Raw genomic sequence first — 14540 nt, forward strand, 5'->3', positions numbered from 1 at the left:
GCTTCCACTTGGGCCATAACCAATCCGTTGTTTAGTGAAGTTTATTCAATTCAATTTTCCCTTGTTGGCACTGTTCGCGAGCCATTTCTTGGTGGAACGGGCCCTTTTCTTTTTCTTTTTTTTTACGTTGTGCTTAGAGTAGCTTGATCCGGCATGACTTGCTGTACTGTTTGCTTTCAGGCCAGCTCTCTTCAACGCCGTTTTTAACGTGTCGTTTGTTTTCCATTTGCAATCTTCAAACCCAAATCCAGCGGTATTAATTACAAAACGCCGGTACTCGCAGTTATATACCTATGTTTTGTCTAAAATATTCGCAAGGTTTTATTTGTGCTTAACAATTTCCCCATGTGTAAGCCGTAGCTATAGCTTTGCAGTTTTGCCTATGTATACTTGGTCTTCAAGCATTCTTTCACCTGTTTTACTCTTTGAGCCGTAGGCCATTTTGAGTGCCGTCTTTCGGCCATTTAATGTACCGTCTCCCGTCTGTCAGTCATTTTGTGGGCCATCTCGAGGTGATGACGCCTTAATTTCTACTTACTGTCGCCACTGGCCTTCCCAGCGCAGTCACCGGTGTAGCGTCGCTGCCTTGCTCCGTCCACTATCGGCGCGGCGCAGAGCAGAGCGATGAAGTTCTCGAGCCGACGAAAAGTTGAAGCAGCATTTATATACAGTATGTACAAGGGTAACAACAGCGTTACATGGCTCGCACAAAGGCGCCAGTGCCTCTCCACTCGGTGCCGCCGAAGAATGCCGACGGTAAGTGCCTCCGGGTGGGTTTTTATACCCCCGTAAGTCCGTTGTGGCCCCGAGAAGTTCGAATCGCTCCAATCAGGACCCTCGCTGGCCGAAGTTTGAAATCGACGAATGGAGGCGAAGGGGTTGCGTCAGCCGAGCCGCCACGATGTGGAAAGGGAGGGCGACACACACGCCGTCTCCACGACGCCGCCTCCAGGCGGGTGGCGGCCTGTCGAATTCTGGTCGCTCAACCGATGCAAAGTTCGTCCGAGCCGCCGCGGCGCAAAAAGAGAGGCGACTCTGCGGTGCTCCAAGTCTAGGCCCGTCAGCTGCGGGTGGTTTGGTCCGGTTTGGACGAGGCGTGAATCGGCCCCACTGTTGGCGCGTTGCCCCGTGCAACGAATTTGGGGCCGGGCGCTTTGGCGCAACAATACCCGATTACCTGCTCTTTTCGCGTTAATATTGTGTTTATTGAGGGTAAAAACTGCTGCTTCTTGTTCAAAAGATGGCGCTCGAGGCACGTACAAAATGAATACGAAAGAAGAAAACGTGCACTTGCGGTAAAGACTGCGCGCTCACAACTGTATTATAAATGAGGTGCCAACAGTAAACGCAAGGAAAACGAAATTCTGATAGGAGGTGATGTATATGTAGCCGCTGATACGTCTGATACATTTGAAAGGCCATGCCGGCTGCAGGTGTCCAATTCGCAACACTTCTTCTAAAGCCGCATCTCCTATCTGGGTAGCGCGATAGAAGGGGAGCTAGCACACTCTCCTTCGCGCCCCAACAACATGACAAATGCTTCAAATATCTCCGAAGTAACTTTATCTTTTTACCGTTAAAAATAGTTTTTTTTTTTCAAAAGCGGCTTTATATTTGCTTCTTGTACATTGCGCAGCAAGATTCCCTTCTCATTATTACTCATCTCATTTTTGGTGAAAACAACGACTTTTGTGGCAAGCAACGAATTGAGCTGGCTCAACAAAAACTTAGTTCATAAAAAAAAAGCATAGCTCTATTTTGTATAATTGTTTCTGTAAACTTGGCTCCAATTCCATTTGCTGTATAAGTTTTATAATTAGTGCGCAAGCTAATTTTCTTAAATTCTCGGTCGCCGGCATTTGGAGAACAAGATTTGGACGTTGGTTAGAAGTCAGCGCCCCACACAATATTTATTTTCCGCTCGACGTGCGACGAATTACATACATTACGTTTAAATGGCTTGCGTGGTTCCGTGAAAACTGTTATTTTACACATAAATGTCTTCCCCGTGGAACGTTAGGTGGAACCGAGGCACGGCTGTATGGTAAGCAGGTCGCCTGTGTCAATTAAGTAAATGTCGTAATGCGAAAAATGAAGGGTGACTCAATTTTATAATGCGCGTGCGTCGAAGGTTACCAATCGTATTCTTTTAATAGGGGTTATTTATTTATTAGAACTAAAGCTTTTCTGTCAAATCTTCTTACTACGAATCGCACAATAATGAATTTCTCAAATTTTCGAATATTTTAAAAATCCCCGCCAGATTGCGTAGATTTTCAATGTGAAAATATTTCAGAACAACGAATTTCAATATAGCGCCTATTTTACAATGACGCGCGTAATTTCTTTTCCACACGCAGTCAGATTGGGCTTCAATAAATGTTTATTCCTCCTCCTCCTTTATTATCAGAAAATCAATATTACGAATTCGGCTGCAAGTATGACTACGCCGCAACTTTCGCGTGGCACAGAAACTGACGTTTTTGTGCGTATTCACCGAGTGCAGTAGCTATCATCATAACCATGTCCAGTGTCAGTTCTAGCACCATCACGGGTTTAACGTGTTGTAGCCTAGTTGCCTTTAACTCCTTTCTCCCTCGTTGTGATGGGTGTCAGAGGCTTGCCGGTCGTTCGTCGTGCTATTCACGAGTGTGGGCAGGTATTTCTTTGTTGTATGTGATCTTGCTGCGACGTTTGTGCGAGATCCAATGATGAATCCCGCTAGCGATGGAGCCATGACTCGGAAGCAGTCGTAGTAACGAGGACGACGCCAAGGAAGACGACACAGAACACAGAAGATGTCTAATACTGGTGTTTTAGTGCACATGTACAGCCATGATGAAAAGTTTACGGACCAGGAAAATGGCAATTTTAGGTTGTTTTTCTTCCGGTAGCAGCCCGACAAATTGCCGTGTGCATGTGAGAGGTCGTATAGTTATTGAAGTGATGACAAATACGGCACATAATACCCCGGGCTGCCGCGCGGCAGAGAAATAGCCCAAAATTGCTGCTTTCGTGGTCCGTAAACTTTTGATCGTGGGTGTACAAAGTCCTCACTTTTATTGCTCGGTGCCGTGACGTACTCGTTAGGCACTGCAAAAAGTTGAAGATGTAGAATCATTCCTAATTTTTCGTATTTGCTGCACGCGCCTGCTGAAAATCACCGATTTTTTCAAGTAAAGCAGCTTTGAAGTGAGCGCAAAATTTTTATTTGAGAGTTCGTGTGTCTGCACAGGCCAAGCTACGTCATTTTCATATCTACGTTTGAGCACTGGCTTAGAAACGCAAATTTGTCAGTAACAACGATATTTCAATATAAGGAACAATTGTCGGCATCCCGGGGGATTCTTTATATCGAGATTTGACTGCATTACGCTACATCTTTCAAGTTCATTCATCACGTCGCGAGTGACCGTCAGCTACCGGCGGGCAAGCCGGCGCGCGAGCTGCGTTTTTCTTAAAGGTTCGCTCACTCGGAGCCATGCCGATGCGTTACCACGTGACTAGACGATGGTGAAACGGCTGCTTCGCCTCCGCTTGGTCCCTCCCTCTCACCATCGATGACGAACCGGCTGGGCTGTCTAGCTGTGTGGGCCCTTCGGCGTAAGCGAGGCTGAATCCAGTCATCCAGTAGATGTAGCGAGACAGTAGGCCCCAAAATCTCAACCAAAGGCTAACGTTCACGAAACTCGCGAAGAAATTTTTAGAAATAATACAAGTCAGCCAATGAAAACAAAAATCTCTGCCTTATACACTGCCCTCAGAAAACGGAAACAAAAGTAAAGAATCCCCAACAAAAGAAATCTATGCTAAGACAACAAAATTGCGGAAAAGCACTAACCGATAACACTTTCCGTCTGCGCGCAAACCCACAATTAGAAAAGTTAATAGATTTTGTAGTTGCAATAGTTAAATAAACTTTTCAATAACAAAACATTTATGCACCTTGCACTAGTGGTGCAAATCTGGAGAAACCGTAGAACTAGCGACCCCTCTACCTTCTTCGGGGATCCGGCTCTTGCGCCTGACATGGATTTTCGAACTCTGCTGAAAGTTCGAATTTTTATTTCTAATATTTTTATTATTTTTTTTTATTGTTTATTTCTTTATTTTTTATTATTATTAATAGTTTTATTGTTTAATTTTTATTCAAAAGAAAGAGAAAAAAAGAGGGAGGAAAGAAGGTTACTATCCCGATTCCGGCATTCCACTGGCCTCCAACGCCGCTATGGCTCTCTCTACCAGCCATCGCTGGCAGGCAGAGTCATCGCTGCGCAGGGTGGCCTCCCACTGCGCCCTTGACGTGTTTGGGAGTGGGTGTACTGTTGGTGTGTACTGGTATACCCACACTGGGTGGTACGTGTCCGCCCTCTCCCGGCAGTGCGGGCAAAAAGGAGAATATAGCGTGGGGCCCCAGCAGTGTAGTCTAGCCAGTGTGGGTAGTGTGTCTCTCTGAAATCTCCTGAGAGTGTGCTCTTCTTCTTTCGTAAGGATTTTGTCCGGTGGTGGAAATGTTCTTTTGTTGAGTCTCAGTATGCTTAAATATTCGGTGAAGGTTACCCTCACCATGTTCACAAGGGGGCCGGGATAAGAAGACCTCGAGCTGTGGCATCGGCGGCCTCGTTCACCGCGTGAACTCGGCGTCTGTGCTCCCCGCTTCGAGCGCCAACGCACGTGAACTGGCGAGGAGAACAGCATGCGATAGGTCACGCCAAGAAACGCTGGGCAGAGTGTTCTCGAAGGTCGAGCTGGCAGACGCCCGGCCCGCCTCGCCAGGCGCACGCTCAAGTGCGCTCGGTATTTTTAAAGCAAAGCTTCACTGACCTCATCGAGCGGTCTCTCCGTCGCGGTAAATTTGGCCTTCATTTGACCGCAGTCAACGCATCACGTGACTCCCCGGGCCGAGCTCATCCGACAACCGCGTTGGCTATCCGCTGCCGCCGCCGCTGCCGGCTTGGCGCATGCCCTCTCCGCAGTAGGTTCGGGCCTGATTACGTAACTCTCTGCGTGCATTCGAACTTGGACATGGATGAGAGCGAGCCCGGACCGTCTTCTCTGAGCGTTGCGTGGGAGCTGGAGGCTTTGAGCCTCTGTCGCCAAGAAGAGTCTGACCACACCGCAGATGTCATCCGGCGAGCTGTTCGGCTTAGAAAACGTCCGAAGTGACACTACAAGTGCAGACAAAGGCACGGAGCAAGAATTATTGAAGAGGCGCAACAGGGCTTGCTCCGGCGGTGCGATAAAGTCACGGCGCCGGGCACGGCACCGACGCGCCCTCTGTCGCGAGGCGACAAAGGGAAAACGCGCACGGCTTTATTTCCGAACAGGCTTGCCGGTTCAAGGTCAGTCAGTGCATAGCCGGCTGCCGGCCATGCCGGCTTTCTCCTTTTGTGAAGAGAAGTAGCTAGGACAACTCAAAAATATTGACGGCACGGCGTCTGGTAAAAGGACAGGCCGTTTAGGTTTGTCTGGAAGGACTTCGCCACTAAGCTTGCCGTAATACCACCGCCTACGTAATTCTTCGAGAAGGGATTTACGCAAATATAGTCACGAGACGTCAGCTCCCGATCTTTCAAACCGTACCGGGTCACTGGGTACATTAAAGGTAAGCAATGCTAAAATGGGGGCAAGTTGGTTCGGCATCTTCTTGAAGCGCGCTAATTTCTTGAACTGCGCTAGCACACAGGACGAGACGAAGCGCTTCGTCTCGTCCTGTGTGCTCTTTCCTTGTCCTGCTTTAAATCAGCGCGGTTCAAGAAGACAAAGGTAATTACCTCTTCTTTGCAGGATGCGTACCCACTGTTGCAGTCGGCACGACACATTTCCGCCCAATCCTCAAGAAGCAAATATGGAAAACACTTGCGTTTGTGCAACATGAAAAGCAAGCGCAAATCTGAGAAGCCGGCGAGAAACGAGAACGGTGAGCGAACCGCTCGTGGCGAGAAGGCGGCGTCGGTAGACGCCGTCTGGTCGAGGATTCCTTTTAGTACTTTGTTTAAAGCACGGTATGGCATGTAACTAGGGCAGTATTTATTAATAACTGCTGCTAGAATGTCCAGCACTTCTGTTTATTTATTTTACGGGAAGAAGTCTGGCAATTGTTACAATATATTCTACGATATTACGAATTTTATGCGTCGCGTCCTCAGAAGAACATGTAAACTATAGATATGGCAACGCGCTCGACGCGTCATCTGCTGTGCTGCTCCGCAAGCTGCATTTCCTCCTCGCCAGACAGTGACATCTACGTGCCGCCTACCCGCGCTGTCCCTGCCCAGCAGATTCCCCTCCTCAAATACTTCTTTCTCTGTGGACAAAGGTGTGATTTGAACAAATGGTATAATAATTATAGCTAAATCAAAGGTTAACCAAGTGAAACCAAAACTTGACCACGATAAGTCAAGCTTTCGCTTTGCCTGTCCATGGTTAGCTGAGCTAAGCTGCAGTCATTTTTTGGGGTATTTTTTTGTAATACTGGACGACGGAACTAAACGCTTAGTCAGCTTTGCTGTTAAAAAGTGAAAATTAAAAAGAAGACGCTAACAAACGAAATCACTATTGCTATCTCGGAAAACTCCCTCCCATGACGAGGACAAAATAAAAAAAGTACGTAAAGAATAAACTCAAACACGAACAAAGGCTCGTGAAAAAGCGCCAAACATGTAACGCTCTGTATATGCACATAAAGGCATAAGTGGCGAAGTTAAAAAAATTAATCGCTACAATGGTGTAAATGTATATTATTTGTTGAGATAAAAATTGGCTGACGATTACGATACTCCCTAATGCGATATTTGGGCGCAGCAGCACTGCGCTGAGGCAGCACTCCCTCGTGGATTCTCTCGACGGCAGCGATGATGAGCATCTGCGTCGGTTGCGCGAAGTGCGTCTCAGGAAGGCACCACGAACTGCGTCTTAAGCGAACGCACATCATAGTCACGTGCATGCCCCCCTCAGGTTTTCGCCAATCTTCGCGCCGTCGAGCGCCTCCTTCGGACACAACTTACTGCCCCCTCCGCTTCTCCCAGCACACTTTTTGAGAGCGCTGGCTCGCGCCGCAACGGCGAACCACCCTCCCTTCTCAATTTTGCGACACTCTCCTCCTTCTGTGCTTTCTTTCATCGTTCGCTTTTTCTCTCACTCGTCACTCTTGCAATCGTTCACTCGGTTACGCCGACAACGCGGCTCAGCCCAGAGACGGCCGCCAAAGGGCTGAGCCCTAAAACAACTCCACATAAATAGATGTTGAATGGCATGCTTCTGAATTGGCCTAGAAATCTTAAAATTTCTATTTCTTTCCTACACAGAGGGCCTCGATGGGCAAATAGCTCCATAGTTATGAAGCTACTTATTTGAAATGATATTTAATGTATAGTGATACTGCCCCTAAAGTGCAAATAAAAAGCATGTTTTGTCAGTGCGCGGGCCCTCTCAAATGTCGTAAATCTATATGGCAATTAATGCCCTAACAAATTTGAGTAGAAAACGAACTACGGAGACCATGAAGAAGGTTTGGAATGCATTCTCATGCAAGCTAAGCTTACTACATGCGGGTATTTCTTTCTGCACATTATTTTCAGCGAGAAAGATGCCTTCCATAGCTTCGTTATTTTGAAACGCAATCTCTTGTAGGCGTATGGGGCAACGCGTGTATACATTTAGAATTTACACCGAGTTGTACTGATTTGCCCCATCATATGCCCTGTGAAGCGCACATAATGTAATGGCGGTAAACATAGTAGAAAAATAAAACCTGACATTTTTAGGTGTATGGGCGCTCCAATGCACCATGCTTGCAACCAACTGATAACTATCCATGCGTTATAAGAGTTGTGTCTTGACAGTGAAAGTGTTTACAACTTCAGCTGCATGTACGAAGAAACTTGTTATGCTTTCGCATCCTTTGTTGACACGGGATTCCAATCTTGGGAAAATGCCAAAGGCACTTTTTTTTTTGCAGTGCTGTTGTTGAGTGAGATTTCTTGTGTTTTAACGAGGGGTGGTCCAAGTGTTATTGGGTTGCATATGCACTTACAATGAAGCTGGCGTTTCTCATTCTGCACAAAAGCCTGGTGAGCATGACCATATTGGCCAGCTATAGGAGATAGTATGCAAATCATTACCTGCATGATCCCAATTGAAATATATCGCGCCATTTGCATGTCGGGCATACCGGGAACGTCGCCAACGGCGTCTTGCTGAGGTGAGGTCTGACCAAAAGAAGCGCCTAAGCGGTATCGCGTGATAATGGTCCACTCATACCACGTGCTCGAGTAGGATCCAAATTTATGCATACCAGCAGGATACCACCTACTCAAAAAGATAAGGGCCAAGTTGTGCTAAAACGGATAATCAGATTATTCATTTGTGAGAGAGAAAGAGGGCACCGACCAAGTAACGAAAAAGAAAAACTTAAAAGACGTTTCGGCTCCCGCACGGGAGCCTTGTTCACAAATAGCTCCCGTGCGGGAGCCGAAACGTCTTTAAGTTTTTCTTTTTCGTTACTTGGTCGGTGCCCTCTTTCTCTCTCTCAAATGTACCCTCCCGACCAGACGGTTGTCCGTCGAACCCTTGACTTCAGATTATTCATTTCAAATAATATAAATCAACAAAGACACCCGCTAACGCATAAACTGGCGCGCAAGTTTGTGTGGTCGTCCCCAAGTGATTTCGTATTTAGTTTGGTGACTCGAGACTGTGCTAAAAATTGATCTCTATCAATTCACTTTGCTAATTTCTACGCTTACGAGTAGTAAGCTGGTTAAAAATATGTTCAGAGGTTTTCTGAGTTATCTCGTTAATGTTACGCTATTTTTCTTAAAAATATGTTCAGAGGGTTTCTGCGTTATCTCGTTTAATGTGACATTATTTTATATATACCCCGGAAAACAGGAGCTTTAAGAGCAGGAGGAATAAACGACGCTATGGAGCAGTTAGACTAGGGGAAGAGACCTTATTCTAGAACCCCTTTTCCCACCCCACCCCACCCCACCCGACATTCTGGACACCCTCCTACATTCGTCACAATGCCGCTTCTGCGAGGATCTGGGCACCCTCTACATATTATGTGGAGTTTTAAGAGCTTGATCACTACCCATCACTGATATTCTCTATACGCGATTTACTCAGCCACAGGCGAGCACTGCGAGGACGCTGACATAACACTGATCCCACAACCCGGAAAGCCACTTAACCCCAAGAACCTCCGACCTATTTCCCTCACATCTTGCGTAGGAAAACTCTTCGAACATATGGTCCACAATCGCCTCTCACCCCACATCGAAGACAACAATTACTTTCCTCGCACAATGTTCGGTTTTTGGCCGCACCTCTCCGCTCAAGATATTTTACTCCAGCTGAAAGAAGACATACTGAGCAAGTTGTCAAATCAGCACAAATATTACATTCTTGCATTAGACATCAAAGGTGTTTTTGACAACGTAACACATCAGGCCATCCTGCGAGGACTCAACTGAATCAATTGTGGACAACGTCTTTACAACTATGTCACCGCATTCTTCACCAACCGTACCGCCACAGTGGGCATTGGGCACCTCCGCTCGGACACCTTCACAACCATACCGCAGGAGACCCCGCAAGGCTCCGTTATTTCACCACTACTCTTCAACATCGAAATGAAGGACCTCCCACCACTTCTGGAAGCGGTCCCCAACCTCCGACATGGAATTTATGCAGATGATCTGACACTATGGACCCCTACAGGATCCATCGGTGCCCAAGCAGAGTCCCTCCAAACTGCAATACATGTGACACAACAATACCTCCAAGCCCGTGGTCTTGAATCTGCTCCGAAAAAATCGGCCCTTTTAACACTCAGCAAAAGAACAACCAGGAAAAATTCTCAATTCTACAACACGCTAAACCACTCCCAGCACTGTAAATAATTTGTACTCCAGGTCTAGAATCCCTCGGGGGTAACGAAGCGGCACACACCGCTGCCCGCGTTCATTCACACCGGGCCGTTTCCCACAAGGGCCACAAACCCCCATCTGAAGCAACAGTTAAGCCCACCCCACTGCAAACATACGCCGAAATACTCGCCCACTACAGGAACGAGCGTCGCAAATACCCATTCCCCCACTCGAACCTCTCTCGTGATGAAGCTACTACCTCCCGGCGACTACGCACTAACTCTTACCCGCATAACACCCTCCTACATGCCATGTATCGCACCCTATACCCTGCCACAAGCAAATCCTGCCCCCAACCAGGCACCCTGTACCACTGTATGGGAGTGCCAGCAATCCCCTTCCCTCTCCCCTAAACCCAACCCTACCTATGAGCAGTGGGTGGAACTGCTGCCAGCTCCGACCTCCCACACCAGCGCCGATTGCTGGAGAGGTCATGGATGGCCAGCATAGCCCAAGGCATCCCGAACTAAGGAAGCCTCCCACCGGGCGGGTGCCCTAATATCAGCACCTGGTCTCAAATAAAGTTTATTCATCATCATCATCACGGCGGTTTGGGAGGAAAAGAGGGGGCAGTGGGTGAGGAGAGATCGGGATGAGGATGAGGCGGGGTGGGGGTGGAGAGATCGGAATGGAGCAGCCTCTTGCAGAGTTGGGTGAAATGCATTCAACTTAAAGTATCCGGATTGTTCACATGAATGTCAAAAAAAATTGCGCCCACCTCCCCGCGAGGGGAACCCTGTGTAGATGCGACGCATCGTGGGGTTCACTTGGTGTTTCCGTTGGATTGATTCTGAAATCGCGTGAAACGTGTCGGGAACGCGTATGATTATTATGTTTTATGATTATTATTGTTTAATTGGCCAATCTTGGTCAATCTCTCTAAGTGGTATGCTTGGGGCTTCGCTGTCGCAACGACCTTTACTCCATCATTATTGCTGTAAGTGGGAGCTTCTTTTCTTTTATTGCAAGTGTTAATCATTGCCCCATCATGCGTTGTATCAGTAGCTTCTTGACGTAGTTTGAATGAGTCAAGGATATACGGCGCGTTCGTAGCATTTGTTTCTGTCTCGGTTTTGTGGCGCAGTGCGAAGAGCACCATGTACCTCGCGTCCCGCCCACAGGGTCGTGGGATTGAAACCGGGTGCCGCTAACTATTATTTCTTTTTATAGTGTGGGGGAGGGGTGTGGACGGACAACAACGCCGTATGGAGGGACAAGGCGAGTGAATGAGATGCAGTCGCATCTAATAAAGCAAAAGGTTGAACGGAAGTAAGTTAACAACGTTAATGTATTGCCGAAGTTGGGTTTTACGCGCTGATGCTCCGCACCAGTTTAGCGTTCGTTTCCGCGCATGGCTGCGCAAACAGAACTCTCGAACGTAAAATCATATCAGCTGACAATATCACAATATTACAATATCAAAGCTGAAATGTTCTTAAAAGGATGCCTGCGACATCCCGTACACCGAAATGCCCGCACCGAGATGTCCTGAATCCGAAAGTCCACGCACCAAAACGTCCGTACACCGAAAAATCCGTACACCGAAATGTCCGTGCACCGGAATGTCTGCGCCAAAACCTCCTGCACCGAGATGTCCTACACCGAAATGTCTGGATCCCGGCAGTAACAAATATTGACACCAACGAAAAATAATCACGTACACTGTGCGACAATACCCTAGTTCAGCTTCACCGATATGCACTCGATTTATCAATCGCCACATGGAACAATAAAACCAGCCAATGATGATATCGACTATATGATTTGAATCCAAAATTTGGTCTGAGCTGTTGCATCATGCAATGTAAACATGACGTTTTTCTTTGTGCAATTCCCGAGTGCCTATCACATTTTTGAGCCATAAAGCTATGCGTCTTGCTGTCATTCTCAGAAGTTACTTTGGCCACTACAGCGCATTGTGGTAAAGCTGGAAAATGGGATTGCCGGCGACTGCATGTACCAGGACAAAAACACGGACTCACCCTGTCTTGGCGAACGAGTAGAAAGCCCCAACAAGTTCTTCCATGTGCCGTTCTTCTTGCGCTGTGTAGGTATGATTTAAAAGGTCCGACGACACGCCTCTCAGGACTCCGCCATGGCGGTTGGTGTCGTTTATGAACGGAAGCGATCCGAGGACGTACATAATTTCATCCGCGTGTGCAACTCCCATCCACTCAGGCCAGTAACTGTGCGAAGGTCGGTGTGCGAACACATACCGATACGTCGGAACTCTCTTCCGGGACGTCAACTCGCTCATGAGTTGGACTGGACAATCGAACACTGCGTCTCCCAGAAGTTCACTTATCACTTGCGTCACCTGATCCGGCGTGTGCTCAACGTCGTGATTTCCCAAGTATGCCTCGACAATGCGTCGCGCCAGCGATACCCCAATGCCGAACATAGGCTGTATGACCGTCGTTATTGCGAGCCTGTAGTCTACTGCCAGAATATGTTGCAGCACTGGAGTCGCGTACTTTATGTTGTCTAACGTAAGTGTTCCTTCATTCAGGACGTTTCCGAGCACGATTTCTTTCAGATCGAGGTTCCTCAAAGTATCTTCCGAAAGGGGGTCCTCGGGGATCAATTCGTCTCCCCACACAGGTAGAAACACTTGCTGCATAGGGCCCTGACTTTCGATTGTTTTGTAGATAAAGCTCGCCTCAAGTTTTTTCAGACAAGAAATGACATCTCCAAGCTGATCGTCCAGTTTTCTCTTGGCGTCGTAGCAGCCCAGGGAGCCCGCCAGGCCTATAAACTTTCCCTGACCCTTGTGAGACGTGCCCAGAATCAATGACAGTGGAGAGCCGCTCATCATAACGCCCCGCTTGAACAAGCCCCGGCTTAGTGGAGATGCCGCGTGGAGCCCGACGGAGATACCTCCGGCGCTGTGGCCAATCAGGGTCACCTCGTTGGGGTCACCACCGATACGGGCGGCGTTTGCATGGACCCACTTGAGCGCCAAATTCTGGTCCCAGAGGCCCATGTTCCCGGGGAGCTCGGGCCGATCCAGAGACAGGAATCCCAGTGCACTGAGGCGGTAGTTAAAGGTGACAAACACGACGTCGTGCAGAGCGACGAAATTCGCCGGGTCGTAGAGGAACAGAGCCGCATCGCCCCACAGGAATGCACCTCCGTGGATGTAGACTACCACAGGCCGCTTCTTTTTGTTGTCGCATCCTGCCTCACAGTTCGACGGACGCCTCCAGACGTTCAAGTAAAGGCAATCCTCGGACGCTATAGAGGAATAATCGAGCGGTGCTCCTTCGATGAAGCGCAGCGTCGTCTGCCAGCATGGAGCTCGTATTCCCTTGGCGGTGAAGGTTCCGTTCCATGGTGCCACCGGCCGCGGTCTTTCAAAACGCAGGTCCCCGACTGGGGGCACAGCGAAAGGTATGCCGAGGAACGCATCCACTTCTTTGTTTCCGACTTTGATTCGTTTCCCTGCTATCATCCCGGAGCCAATAGTGATTACAGGATCCGACGCTGAAGTGCATGATGGAAGGAAGCAGGTAGCCAATAACACCACCAGTGTTGTGAAAAAAAACGACGGTCGATCCGCTCCGTGTGCGCTTCTCGGGGCTCCACCGACGAGCTTCATGGCCTGTTTGCTTCGCTTCACGAACGCCGTGAGCGAATGACCGCCGACGGAGGAGTTGTGGCAAGTGGCAACCTCTCTCCCTCCGAGGGCACTTCCTCGCGGGCTCGTTTTAGACTCGCATGAGTCTCTCTTCAGTTATCATTGGCTCGACACGAGGCACCCGATGTGTACTTTCGCGGAATTATTTACCACCAGCAGTACCACTTTTGGGAGAGGCCGAAGGCCGAGTATGGGCTGTTGTAAGACGGCGGTCGGGTGGGTAGCTATTCATATTTGAGTCCTTGGCATTTTGCACGGACCTGTCAAGGTCTGGTTCAGAAAGGGCATGCGGCACATGGTCATACTTTGTGATCTACAACTTCATTAGAATCTGGTTAAATAAAAATTAAAGAAGGCATCACAAAAGAAAATGATAAACGAGCTACAAAGGGCTTTTCGTTACGGTGAAAACAAACTGACCATTTATGTTTATAAGGCAAGTGAGCTTTGCTTCCTTTAGGTTTTAAAGACACACGTGCTTTCACAGAGAGCATACCCTTTTCTGGCGTACAACGGGAATAATATACACGTATAGCGTATTGGGAATCACGTACAGTATAACGTAAACGGTTTCCTTCTTTTTGAAGGCCAGATACGCCATTCGAGACCAAGCAGCAACCTATTATTCCTGAGCGTTGACACTAATTGACAGAGAGTCATTAGATGAAGAAACGAAGGGGGATATTCTCGCAGGAAACTACATGCGGCGCAAAATCAAACGTAAAAACGCAATACAAGGAAGCTTAAGGTTGCGTGTGATACCTGATGGCTAGCGGTCTGCTTGAATTCTTCTTAAAGGGGATTCTTCGCATATCGAGTAACCTTATTTACACATCGCTTGATTTTTTTTAGATATCGCTTGATAATTGCAGTGGTAGCTGCTTTTCTGATGGAGGCGAAAAGAGAAAACGGCCGCGTGTCGAGATTTTTGCGCCCGTTAAAGATGCCCCGCTGGTAAAAATTAAAACGGA

The 14540-nt window shown here is 48.0% G+C and overlaps 1 protein-coding gene across 1 annotated transcript; it reads right to left on the reverse strand.

The window, feature by feature from the left end:
- Positions 1-11910: 11910 nt before the first annotated feature.
- Positions 11911-13383, reverse strand: LOC144179838 (acetylcholinesterase-like). The gene has a single exon (XM_077708268.1). The coding sequence runs from the start codon at positions 13381-13383 to the stop codon at positions 11911-11913; it is 1473 nt and encodes a 490-aa protein (XP_077564394.1).
- Positions 13384-14540: the final 1157 nt, after the last annotated feature.

The sequence above is a fragment of the Haemaphysalis longicornis genome, unplaced genomic scaffold (assembly GCF_048455015.1).
Source record: "Haemaphysalis longicornis isolate Haplotype H1 unplaced genomic scaffold, Haemaphysalis longicornis Haplotype H1 scaffold_4, whole genome shotgun sequence".
NCBI classification, from domain to species: domain Eukaryota; kingdom Metazoa; phylum Arthropoda; class Arachnida; order Ixodida; family Ixodidae; genus Haemaphysalis; species Haemaphysalis longicornis.

Excerpts from the sequence above, each read along its gene's own strand:
- LOC144179838 (XM_077708268.1), bottom strand. The coding sequence starts at position 13,383 with ATGATAGCAGGGAAACGAATCAAAGTCGGAAACAAAGAAGTGGATGCG.